Source organism: Haliotis rufescens, unplaced genomic scaffold, assembly GCF_023055435.1.
Source record: "Haliotis rufescens isolate VD_foot unplaced genomic scaffold, xgHalRufe1.0.p SCAF_6, whole genome shotgun sequence".
Classification (NCBI taxonomy): domain Eukaryota; kingdom Metazoa; phylum Mollusca; class Gastropoda; order Lepetellida; family Haliotidae; genus Haliotis; species Haliotis rufescens.
This window is the reverse complement of record NW_025964334.1, coordinates 27,529,426-27,543,402: the sequence shown is the minus strand read 5'-3', so window position 1 is coordinate 27,543,402 and position 13,977 is coordinate 27,529,426. Positions and strand designations below refer to the sequence as shown.

The window sequence follows — 13,977 nt, the reverse complement described above, 5'->3', positions numbered from 1 at the left end:
TATTTTTAGGTGGCAGCCAGAGGGTTAACCACCTGGTTGCCAGAGGGACATGTATGTCCTTCCTCTACAACCCTCGCTTTGAAGTCGAATAAAATTCAAAATACATCACCCACACAAATACACTTCACAGTTTTGAATAAGGTGGGAAATTCCCTGTTCTGTGATATCATCCACTGGCATTTTAGGCCAAGCAAAATTACTGAAAATGACCTCTGAAAATTAGGTACATCGTAAATGTCGCCATTTTTTACACATTACTAAATCACCACTCACGGCGTTATTTACAGCATGTTTTGAAATCTAAATTTAGGATATTTACTCGGAGAAATGAATTTCAAAAATAGCATATTAGTGATCACGGGTATCTGTCTTTTATGAAATCACCAATGATCATTTCAAAACGTCTCCGATAACCCGAGAATCGTTTCGAATGTTTTGGAAAATACGCAAACACGAACGCCGAAGTGAACTTTCTTCCATATTGGATAGTGTTTACAAAATCACGTTTCACGTACACCGGTTATGAGGCGCCTGTAACATCACGTATATTTCAAACTTAGCTGCGATACACACATCCTTGAATTCCTCACACATTTTAGAATCGAATGAACAATGGTCTTTGTCACCAATACGTAGCGGCTGGATGAAATCAAGCAAAATAAATAAGGCGTGAAAACGAACGCTGTGCTCGAAAAACTGCACTTGTTTGAAATGTAAACAAAGCAAAATACAGATTTTACACAGTGTAGCATTTTCTCCTATTTTGAGCTATCCATTCGTCTATTCTTTCAAGACATTGGCTCAACATTTTCAGAATATGCACGGGAAGAGAATAGTAGGAAAAATTAGGGAATTTAAAATAGATACATTGCAATGATTTGATATTTTCAACAGAAATTGTCAAAGTTACCGTCCTGTGTGACGCCATGACTGACGCAAAATCACGCACAACGACAACGGTATTTATCGGAATTTCTGCCTATTTCGGTTCTTTTCAATGAAAATTATAACAACAAATAACAGTACATAGATTGTCAGAATGTTTCTGATTACTTACATGTCACATTTATGTATATGCGATCCCTGAATCAACGAAAGTCCCCTCGTAAAATCCCGCGTACTGTTGACAGTGAACACGCCATTTTGTAAAAGTCGGTCACAGGTAGTGATGTCATACGTCAACATTGTTGTACATATTTGGTAATTTCTTTGAGGTGAAGGTCCTTGAATGAGAGTGCACACGATCATTGTATCATGCTGTTTACAGTTTCAGTTATGATGTAGATTTTGCATACGTTTTATACATTTTTTCACACAATTAATTTCCCTTTGGATATTTGTCAATGTTCAAAATGATATCATACGCAGATATAAGCCACAACATGTATGAACGAACCTTTGATAATCTCCTGTTTGTTTGAACATTGTTTACATAACAATTGATAGGGTTTTTGTGTCGAATACGATATTTCTTTCCTTTGGACAAATGTTACAAGATGAAGCGTAAAGGTAACTGCAGCATGTACGTATTTCTTGGGATGTGTAAAAGTCAATATCATAAGTCCATGTAACCAATGTCTTTGAATAGCTGTTTCATTTTATTTTATAACTAAAACTGAATAGGTCTCTATTACTTTAACAAAATGGATAATATTTTTCGTAAAAAGATATACACACATTTCTGAAAGAATTGTCTTGGTCTTGGAATTTTTATTTTTTTTTGTCGTTTGATACACATGGCCGTGATATCTAACGATTCGCCAGGTGCGTGTTAGCCACACACGATTTACGCATTATTCCTCTCGTTTTGCATTATATAATCAATGGGTTCATTCTTTTTTTAATATTGTGATCACAGGATATTAAACTGTTCACTTTATTTCTCTAGGAATTGTAAAATGTATAAAAATAAAACCCATGCCAAGTACCCTAGCTGTTGGTTCAACCGTATACGATTATCCTGACAATTCTATACCAAAAGAGCTTTCTTCGCATCTTTTAGTGTGTAATTCTTAGACGAGATGAAGAGAAATAATAACAATATCTGTCCAATATTGAATATAATTTGGTTGTTATGAAATATTCTATTGGGTATTTCATTACGTAAATTTAGGCCAAACAGGTGCGTGTCTTGTCCAATAAAGACACACGATAAACTAGCTAATTGTTTACATTTTCAAGACATTATTTAATTGGTGAAAGCAGTCATTTTATGTTGTGTCGAAAAAGCGTGAAATTCCGTTTTACACATCGAGATTTTCCATATCTTGAACGAAAATTAGGGGAGATATATATTAATCAAAATACCAGAGTCATCTTTCTCCGACGTTATGAAAGACATAAAACCAGCCATGGCGTCAAATAGAACGGTGTTATTTCTTTGGGTATTTCATTACATTTGATGATAAGGCTAGTGCTCCATTAATAATGGTGCAACATTAGTCAAATTACACTTACACATTCAGGAGAATGTTGGAATCTAAGGACTAAGTTATAATTTAGATAGGGCCATCCATTTCTCTATTACCTCTTTTTTATGAAGCACGATTTCATCATTTCTTATGGGGTTTTTTTACAACTAAACGTATACAGTTTCTTTATCGATATTTGTGTTGGAATAGTTTGGTTCCTCGTGAACAAAACACCACGAAAATAGATTATCCTTACCCACAGCTAATTCTCACCAAGTGACCTGGGTTACAATAAACTAGTGCTAAGCAAAGCGGAGTTATGCCCTCTTTTCTGTGTACGTGTGTAACCTCTCTGTCACCTTTTGACGTCATAGAGAAAAATCACTTTCCCTCATTTACGGCAATCTATTTTTGGCATTGCATGTTTGTCGTTATACATACGCTTATAACTCCATTTGGTATATAGTTATGTCGTTCAGATATTAGGCAGTATTTTGTTCGCTCACAGATTCCGTAAAGCTTGTAAATAAAAAAAATCGTCGCACAGTACTTTTATCGGTGTACGATAAAAAGCGGAGAAATTTACTGTTTTTCAAGGCAGAAAAAAATTCTCGGGCAACACTTAGAAGTGTATTTTTTTAAAACCGGTTCAATATTTGCAGTTAACTTTACACCATCAAATAGGAAATTTAATATTCCCCATGTCTGCGTAATTTTATAGCCAGAGGTAGATCCAGTGCCGCGTGAGCGCAATTCTGACACAACCTTCACTTTTCCGAACTTAGGAAAATGTGCGTCAGAAAAAAAACTCGGCATCCAGAGGGTTAAACTGCTACATGACGTTGACAATAAAGAACGCCGAATGGCGCTGCAATTTGTAAAACATTCCGAGGCGGTCGGGTAGCCTGGTGGTTAAAGCGTTCGCTCGTCACGCCGAACACCCGTGTTCGATTCCCGACATAGGTACAATGTGTGAAGTCCAGTCGTGGTCATCCCTGATGTATCATTAAATCAATACCACATGCGCCGTCAGTTAAGGTTGGACCGTCCGGGTCAGCGCACCTAGCGGGTTAGTGAAGGGAAGATAAATTGAAAAAGATCGCCCATTGTTTTAGGTTTATGGGAAAACGCAAACAAAATCATCGAATTTCCGAAATACATTTTTTTAAATTTTTCTGTCTTCACTTCGAATTCAACCCATGAACCACTTTTAATCCGCCGTAGCACTCCAAAAGATTAGCGAGACTGTTCTCAGTTGATTTTGTTGGTCTAGGCCCGCCATCAGATTTTTGGCCTGTACCGGCTCCTAGCTTGGCGCAAGTTGACGACGCCCATATGGAGCCGGGAACCAGCTAAGGACATGTTACCAGTCTTATCTCAGCACGCGACAACTCCCGATAAAGTATCCGCAGTATCTGTTGATTGGTTGAATTAAATACCTCGTGTTATGACGTCACCAGTCACGTCATTTATTAACATTAGTCTTGAAATCTTTTAGTAGACGCTACTGCAGTTGGATGAACGAACAGATTACAAGTAAGTATATATGCGTGTTTCGTTTGTATTGTTTATGAGTTAGAGACACTGTGAGTCATATCCAAAAAGCCCACCGCTAACTACGCACTCATTTTGTATGTAACAAAGTTATATTTTTGGAGAAAATCAAGTACAAGATGGTTGTAAGAAGAAATGGCGATATGATAAAACGAAATTGAAACCTAGATGTCTTGGGAGAGCATACTGATCCCAACCCACCGATGGCGTCGGTAATCTGATGACTAAATGGTAACATGGTACGCATTATACGAGCCCATTAGGCCTATGTACCGGTATTATGGCTACGTGAATCGGGACTGAAGCTCAAAATGGCAAGAATGCAGTATACTGGACACCTTCCGCCATTTTGGTAAGGGATGTGCACGAGCTCATTCCTTATTACGCCTAACGGTTTCTATCTTCAGCGGTAGAAACTAACAGGTTTGAACCACTAGATAACATATAGAAAAACCCTTTCTACTAGTCCTTATGATACCTTAACTAATGGGCAGTTTGGGCAAGGACTACAGGACTCGTGCCAATTTCTAACGCTGATGTTTTTCAGAAGATATTTTGTCGCCTCGCTAAAACAGGGGGTCTTTGGGGCATAACGAAATGAATTAAATGCTTTCGTATGTGACCTTATATTGGCATAACTCTTGCCGTCGCCGTTGTAATAGAATACCTTGGGTTTCTGGAACCCAATACTGCAGTCAACCCACTAACCCTAATTCAGTAATAACGGCATCTTCCCGAGGCAAGTCTCTAGTGGGCGGAGCTTATACGAGTGATCTGACAGGTCAATATGACGTCATGATAACACACATTTCATTGGTTAATGCGTAAACGGGTGACGTCATGTAAACACCCACCCACGTGGGCCGTTTGACAATAAGGACGTAAGTTTTAATGGTAATAAATATCTATCAAACGATTCCAAGACTTTTCAACAAACGCGAAGGTCTTTGGTTTCAAAACCTACCTGCCATGTCGTCTTCACATCTTCATAAAATGATACCGCGGAATGTCCACGATATATCCAACGCAGTCCAACACAGAAATTATAGACGTTCTTGTTCTGAGCTATTCTAGATGTCCCGACGACAACGAATTAATACGTTTGTCGTGATGAATATGAACTGTAATTGAACAAACAAAAAAACATTATATGTGTCACGGCACCAATCGTTATCCTGTGGTGTACGGTATATCTGCAGTTTATAAATAGCATTTCTCACATATACACGGTAATCGGTGATTTCAACAGTGTTTATCTTCGTTGTGTTCGTCTTGCCTTCATCTGGAATCTGGATGACAACCATCGTGTAAAAAATCCTGGTAATGGTCAAAAATATTTTCACGTGATCAAAGTAGTTTTTTGTCGTTTCCGTGACATTTTTTTCATTGCCCAGTAGCAATGTATTTGCGCAAAGTCTCACTTGTCCGATGAAGCTCCTCATGCCGAAGTAACTCGATCCGTGAAACTTGGCGGGTCCCAGTGACCCAGATCCCTCTTGATTGGCATGCCAAGTGTCATTTGCATAAGGCCATCCATATTTTTTGTATGTGTTTCTCCCCTCAAGCCTAAACTAACCAGAGAGCGGCCGGACGAGATAAAATATATATTACTTATCAAAAAATGTCTTTCAATAATTGTGTAAGTTATTTTATGACATTTAAAAAAAAGTTTAAACACTTGGTACTAGAATCTAGTCTATGAATTTGTTTATTATGTAGATCGATTCGCTTTGCTTCGGAAGCGAATTTTTAATAAACAACAGAACAAAGATAAAGTTGATCTGGTTCTTTTATAAAGTTGAGCTAGTAGTATTTCTTTTAATAGATCGGTGCGCAATTTTCCACAGCGGCAGCAAAATTAAGACACGAAAACATTATATTATTTCACGTCGCAATGGAAATAAGAATATTAAAATACGGACAGCCTCACAGACTTCGAAACGATGTTCAAATAAATATTTGTTCACATTAATTCTGTCATGTGCGAGAAAATGGATTTCAACATTATTTTCATCAAGCTTATTCAGGTCGCTGGCTGCACAGATCATCCTCTCTTGTAAACTACTTCGGCATGAACACATGTTTTGTCGCGAAGCTCAAAGCAACAATGTGTCTCTCAGATACATTTTTTTCTCCATCGATGACGAGCATCTGTAATAATGTGCCTCAACAACCTTCCTGGGTCCACTTGCACAAAGCGATCTTAGCGCTACGATTATTGTAAATCCTTAAGATCGCGATCTTAGGCTTCGGCTACAATTGTCATCCACTTGCACAAAGCGATTGTAGGCTAAGATCATTGTAAGCTACAATCGAAACTTACAATTGGTCCGGACCAATCTTAAGTAGCTAAGATCGTTGTAGTCCCTGAATAAACTTGACAAAATGGCGTGCAAGGCTTAGTCTGTTTCACATAAATAATCTGCTTTACGTTCAAACATTGCCTCTCTTTTTTACTAAACTTTATCATTCGAATCGACACTTTAACAACATGAAGAACGCACCACAGATTTAACGTCAGAAATATCGTTAATTACCATAGTTAAATACGTAACTATCGAGTCGATAGCTAAAAGGAATATTCCCATCCGACTCAATACTGAAACAACATACCTTTTCGCTAAACAACGGAAGGATAAAAACCTAAGTCGTCCCGCAAGCGATTTGCAACGTCCGTGACCTTTTCGATAAATCAAGGGCAGCTAATCTTAGTTTATACTTTAGATGGGAGTGGTTTCCCTTTGTATAAGCCCGTAGAGTACAATCTACCTTACCCAGTGTATCAATGTTGTTGAATCGCTGAGCTTCCCCTATATATCTTTTGGGTCATATTCGTGTCAGTTATTTATCATGAAATTAATCTACACATTAATACAAGCTGAAGAGCAAATCATACATGTTTAAATCTAAAATCAAATGGGACGGGGACGAGCGGTTAATCAGAGTTTAAAAGAAAAAAATACATGTATTAATCAAACAAGCAAATATACATGATGAAACATTTGATTTTTTTGCAAAATATCCCATAAATAGCAAAAATAAAATTCACATTTTAAAATATTTTTTTTTTTAAATTAATACCTAGGGAATATATATTAACAATTGCTTTCTCGAAACATTACTCATTATTCTTATTTCCCGTCTATGCGTTTTTGAAAGTTCCCGTCTTTCTGTGTTTTGAAATGGTAGTCATAACATCCTTTGTTGTAGCAACGAAACGAAAACATGAAGGATATATTTAGGATTTTAAGAAAAACTCCCCCAAATAGATGACGATCATGCATTTACACGTAGGGTTTTAGGAAATATTATTATTATTTATTTTAATTTTCATAATAATTGTGTTACTAAATAATGTATTTATTCGCATTTCAATACTTTGAATAAATACATGAGTAGGTATTTCCCTTGTTGAAATAGAAAACAATTCCTAAATCACGACAGTATTAATGCCGACAAGAATATATGCCTTCATTCTAGTAATCGTTTCCTTCAAATAATTGGGAAAAGTGCGATGGAGGGAGGTATGTGTTGCGTGTCGTTACCGGTTCCACTTATTGTATGCGCAGCAAACTATGCCCGTTTGCAGACAACTATAGACAGGAGTCGAGTTTAAAATATTCGTACCTCCACAGTTGAAGATTTCAATCTTAGCTAAGATCGCGATCTTAACTCCAAGCCGTCTTACAATCGCGCTAAGATCGGTTTGTGCAAGTGGAATAGGACAATTGTAGGGTGATTGTAAAGTTGATTGTAGCCGCCTAAGATCGATTGTAACTAAGATTGTTCTGTGCAAGTGGGCCCTGGTCAGTTGAATTCAACAATGTTATACACACGGCCTCATTCACGGCCTCATCACAAGATTCCTTCCAAATACCCACCACGTGATCAGGGTTACGACCATGGGATGAATCAATAAATTAATTTGCACTTTTAGAAAAGATTTTTTTTCGTGAATATTATTATTAAAAAATATCCTGTACATGGTACTTTGGGATTGCACTGCGGATTTCTTTTATTACTTTATAAAACTTTTTGTTTTCCCCTTTCTGACCTCGCGATCTCCTAGCAACCACGCCCCATGAGTGCATCGAGTTTCTGCTTACAACTGACAAGAACTTCGCTTGTCTTCAATATGAGCAACAAAACATTTTCATGTAAATCCTAATTTGACGAAGAGTTGTTCGAGATAATCAGGAAGCCTTTGGTCATTTCGATTGTGACATTGGTGACTTTATCGTGGAGAAAGTTCCAATTCAAGATGACTTCATTCCGATTCACAACTCGAATCGACAAGATGGCGCCTCTCTTCCCGCCCTTGCAAGTGCAACAGAAACTTTGACAAATTCAGTGCCGATTCTTGGGAGTAGTGAATCAGTGTCACAGCGAGATTTCATTGTGGAACCAGATGAAGCCGAATATGTATGTTCACACTTCTTTTGTCAAATATGCGTGACACGGCTCGGACAATCGCAGTTAGGGAATGGTGCGGCCACCATGTTGCAGAAATTCGTCGATTCGAACACTGTTTCTGGACTGAGCTAAATAAACGAAGTGTTTGGAGAGATCGTAGATACTTGGACTTGAAGAAACGGATATTAAACGTTGCAGCAAAGGAAGGATTGGTGTGGACAAAACGGGAAAGGGATCCCAGATTGTATTTTAAAACTTGTGCGTGAAGTGTATCCAAATACCCCGAACAAAAAATACATGGGACAAGTGTGGATCTACTGATCAGTTTTGTGTGTGAAAATTCTGTGAAAGAAAAGGGAATTCATAATTAAAGTTGTCTTGGAATATGTGTATTGGAGTTTTCGTTTATCGTAAGTACAATATTATCCGGATACGCCTTCTGTAGGCCAAAACATCAAGTATATTCAGTTACTTATTTACCAGTTGCTTATGTGCATTGTTATGTTGATACACGTAACATATTCATCTATTGTAGTCAAGCTGAGAAATATTGGCGCAACTTCTGGTGCTTCAAATTAGGCCCCTTCCTAAACACTAGTTGAACAATCTCTGTAATAATTTACGTTTTATGAATATACCGTATTCGACGTAATAAGCGCCCAGGGCGCTCTCAAAATTAGAAAAAAGGGGCCCCTATTAAAATATTATTTTGGTGAACGACAGATATATTTTTCCAGAATTTAATTGCCCATAATTAAGGGTGCATATAGCAATCCAATCGGAAGGGTGCTAATTGGGATTGTTCACTGGCCAATATATTAGCAAATATCGCCGTGGGCGCTTATTACGTCGAATAACTGATTATTGTGTGGCACAAATCTAACTGTTGAATGCAAATGACCAAAACTAAACAAATATCTGTAATTTTCGGATTGAACTGAAAGAATCGCGTCGTCAATTTCGTATTTAAGTATCGTTACTTTTACATTAACTGAAACTGATGTTCTGCTGATGTTCTGCCGTAAAAATATACAACACAATACACTTTGACCACAAATGCATTAAATGTGCCACATGTACACATGACCATGTGCTTTGCTATTTATAGCGCAAACGTAAATAAGCTCCGCCCACTGTGATCGATGCAGACGCCAAACACGATCGATTCGATTTTTTAGGATAAAACTACAGAAAATTTATTGACTTATATCTTGATATGGAGCCATTTGTTGTATCCATGGTTTGTCATTCAAGTTGATACGAAGTTTGACGGTCAATGGTGATCTTGTTCCCGTATGGTTTTCAAAAAACGTCTCCCAAAACTCGGTTGTGTTTACATTGTCAGTCATTGTTCGAAACTGAAACACCGCCACCTTGCGGGCTATTTATAGTCAGGGTGGGGCTTTAACTGACTATAAAAGTCCAGTTTCCACCCTTGCCGAACTAGGCTGGTATTATGGAGTTACATTTTGGCTGGACTAACGAGTCTATGCATAGTCCAATCAAAATCGCGCACCGAAATCGAAATCCGGTTCGTAAAGTCTCATGCAGATTTCGGTCGACTGCAGGATTTACAAAGCATGTGCACCGCTAACTCGTTGTCATGCTTTTAATCAAGGTGTTCACGTGATTTGATGCACTTCGCGATGTAAGACTCGTTTTATCACAATTTAGATTTTGATTATCAATCAGATCGTCTTGACTGGGCGCCACCGTTTTGTTTGAAGCAAATGCAAGTGATACGAGAGGTTGAAACTGATTGGTCAATAGGAGAGGCATAGAAAGGACATAACTCGTAATAGCCACTGGTGGCGCTACGATCGAGCCCAGGAATTCCAGCCTAGTTCGGCAAGGGTTGAAACTGGACTTTTAAGTCAGTTAACTCTCTTGCCTCGGGAAGATGTAATAACGGAGGCCCGAGGGCTAAGGAAATTAACTGAAGCGGCAGGAAAATGGCGGATGCCAAGGAAGTAGGCATATGGCATATGCCTACTTCATATTATGCCGTTATGAGGCATTTTTGAGCATGACATAAAGCAGGGATACTACTATAAGTTCATTCTGTTTCTTGAACAATAGGCATATATTTTGTTAGGCGGACAACACAGCGGGCTTTCATGCGGGTACAACCCCACCTAAGGCCAACTTTCTGAAATTTTTAATGTAATGGACCCGGTTGTATCAAAGCCTCATTAACTAATGGCTACATTACACCCTAATGATACATTAAATGCATCATGCACCACTAGTTAATGGCATCATTCAAATCGGTTGTATCAAACGTTTATTAGCATATAATCATTATCTAATGATGCCTTAATGTAAGTGTCTTCATTAACCTGTCAATACATTCGGTGTTTCCCCTAAATATTTCCCACAATTCCTTGACGTAAACACGTACGCGTTACTTCCGGTCGTCTGTCAAAATGGCATCGTATCAACCTAAACCTAGGAATAGAAACAAGAATTTCGACAGCTCCGAAATTCAGCTATTAGCCGAGTTGGTGGAGAAACACATCTCCATACTTAACAGTAAGTTGTGCAGCAGTGTAAGAAAGAAGGCTATTTGGGCAGACATAACTTCCAAAGTTAACGCTCTCGGTGTTTGTCAGCGTACAACAATAACGCCGTCTTGTAGAGTCGTATGGTGTGTATCCAGGTGTTGCCGCACGTTACTCATCTTGAACACGTGGCTGTCATGCGTACTGCCTGGCCATCTCGCCACTAAGTTAGTAAGTTTACCTACAGAACGACAAAGGTTCGCTGTCTGATGGTGCCTGTATCCGTACATGTGTCCCATCGACACATCCGATGACTCAAGGAAATCGAGATATATTGTAGAATTTCTTTCTGATGTCGCCTATATCCCTCTCGGACGGCCAGGTAACAAACTTGGGCACAAGAGACGCAATGGCAAGGGAAACATTCCTCACAACTCGTGAGGATGTTGATTTGTCTATCCCTATTGTGTCGCCAGTGATTTGCAGGAAACTTCCACTTGCAAAGAAACGTAGGGCTACCAGAACCTGATAAAATGATTATAAAGAGGCTAATGATAGGTTTGACAAATTTTCAAATATTTCCATAATACTTATATCTACTTTGTTATTTATTTGGCTGCGTTTTCATTATGTCTCACTAAGTAAAGTGTTAATGATTGATATAAGATGTGCATGCTTTTATTAATTAAAAGGTTCTTTTGGCCGGAATCGAACACGCAAAACTGTTCTCTTCAGTGTGCACGACACATTTAGTTTTAAGTCATTAGAGTAACTCCCCCTTATGAAATTGATCATGGCTGACAACGCCAAGTTGAAAACGTATCTTTCTGGAGTGAAGTGAAAGGGATCCATGAATTTACATTACTTTCAATTGTGAAATATATTTACAAGGTTGGTATCATTAGGCTGCACGTATGACTTTACAAACACAGACCAGTGAGCTGACCCACGTAGAAGTGCGTTTCATTCATTGTAAAGATTGCCGCTATAAATTTGGCGCTATAATTATGTGTTTATTTCAAACTAGCTGAGTTTCTAGTGACGACGTGTTAATTATCAAACATTTACCTGTAGTTCATCACTAAGTGCGTGCGATCTTGAAGATTTGGGCTGTAATTCATCTCTCACAAGATCGCAGATATATCTGATGCTTGCCTTCCCAAAACGGTAGCGGGCCCTTACTTCTTCATCGCTCATGGATTCGAGGTGTTGAGTTCGTTTTCTGAAAACACGATCTTTCCTTGTGCGTCCTAAGCGTTCAAACAATATGTTCGCTGCCATGTTTGTTTTTAATGACACGCTAATGATGCCCCAGAACCTTCATTAAGTTAATGACGCGCTAATGACATCACGACGTCATTAAAACGTTAGTACAACTGGATTTAATGATACATTAGTTAATGAAGGTTTAATGACACGTTAATGCATCATTAAAGTTTGATACAACCGGGTCCTGTAATATACCCCCCTTTTTCAAATATATAGCACAACGGTATGGGAATTTTCATAGGAAAATATCATTTTCCTTATTCAAACAAATAATTTGAGACGTATGCTGCAGTTCCCAAGAGAAGTGAAATATTACACACCTATGTCACAAACTAATCACGTGACCGGACTTTTTTCTAACGCGCTAATTCTGAAATGAGGGAAGTCTGGTCAAATGATGTAAAGTGAGGCGCTATGTGTATTTCCTTTATGTACATTTTCACCTTTACTTGTTTTAAGTTGCAGCATACCTTTTTTTGTTCAATTCAAGGATGAAGCTGTTGGTGCTTTGCATTTTTGCGATGATGGCGACATTGGCAATGTCACGCAGCTGGCATTATGTTGAACCCAAGTTTTTAAACAAGGCTTGTAAGTAGTTTCTCACTTTGTTCGCTGCTGTGCAAAATATTCTTTGTGGAATCTTCCCCATCTTCCCGACGCAAGGGAGTTGACCGACTATAAAATCCCAGTTTCCACTGTACTTAGTTTTCATAAGTCTGTAAAAAGGACCTGCCAGTGCTACAGAGTTGCCATCATTAACTGGTAAAACTGGTAATCCACATGGAAACGTCACTTGTCCTGCCTGAAGTTTATTTTCGAACCCTGTAATATAGGCCTAAATGATAAATAATATTCAGGTAGGCAGGTTTGTCTATTGTTTGACAGCTTTCCATAACCTTCTGATGTTATTGTCAGATGTAAAATATGGAAACCTTGAAAGCCCAAACTCACTTTCGTAAAGTTTAATTAGAGAATGAAATGCTCTAAACCTCGTTTATTACAATGTCTTTTGTTATATTGCTTATATTCGGGGGAAATATTAAATGCATTTACAAAATGTTATCTTTGAATTACGAAGGCGGGTGTGAGCTTTTCCAACTTTCAAGCCGAATAGGTGTTGCGGTCATTGGGTACCCTGTTTTCAGTGCAGTGTCAGGCCTTTCTAACAGAAGCTAACAGTGGACAGTTCTATAAGTTTACTCCCTGCTTTTTATTAATGCAATGATGTATAGTGATTTTGCTGGAGACAAATAGAAATAGGACATTTTCAGGATTTATCATCATAGGACATTATTCTATATCATTATCATTTTTCATTGTTTTAAGTTCATGATAATAAATGTCCTAGAAATAAACCGATCTGAAACCCTGCAATTATTTGTATCAGTGTAGATCACACAAGACGGGATACCATCAAGCTCCTTCCTAGCGCGTGACACCTTCGTTACACTCTCGGTAACATCGCTGCCACCAGTGTGGGCGCGGCCATTACAAGAATCTTGAAATTTGCCCTCAAACCCCATATTAGTAACGTTTTATACTTTTGTTTATGTCTTTGAGAATGCCATCATATTTCATTTTGAAAAGGTTTACGACTGACCATGTTTTCCAGATGAATTTACAGTGTTGTTTTAATAATCAGATTGGTTCGAGATTGGAGACTAACGGAAAATCAACCAACTTCTCCCTTACATTCTTACTATATCAATTAAAGATGATACTATTAATGAAACAGAAATTCAAATTGACAAAGAAAGAAAGTAATTTATCAGCGGTAAGTGTATTCGGCGTCACGACTGTCGTCACTTGATTGTAAACATAACGGTCCT

General features: G+C 38.2%; 1 protein-coding gene across 2 annotated transcripts in view; it reads left to right on the top strand.

The window, feature by feature from the left end:
• The first annotated feature begins 3,798 nt into the window (after positions 1–3,798).
• The window catches only part of LOC124135380 (egg-lysin-like), a 60,819-nt gene continuing 50,640 nt past the window's right edge, over positions 3,799–13,977 (top strand). The window contains exons 1-2 of one of the 2 annotated variants that reach the window (XM_046500696.2): positions 3,799–3,947; positions 12,639–12,736. In XM_046500696.2, coding sequence (XP_046356652.1) covers positions 12,640–12,736 — 97 coding nt within the window. In that variant the 5' untranslated portion in view covers positions 3,799–3,947; position 12,639. The remainder of the gene's footprint in view (positions 3,948–12,638; positions 12,737–13,977) is intronic. The other variant, XM_046500695.1, reaches the window with a different exon arrangement.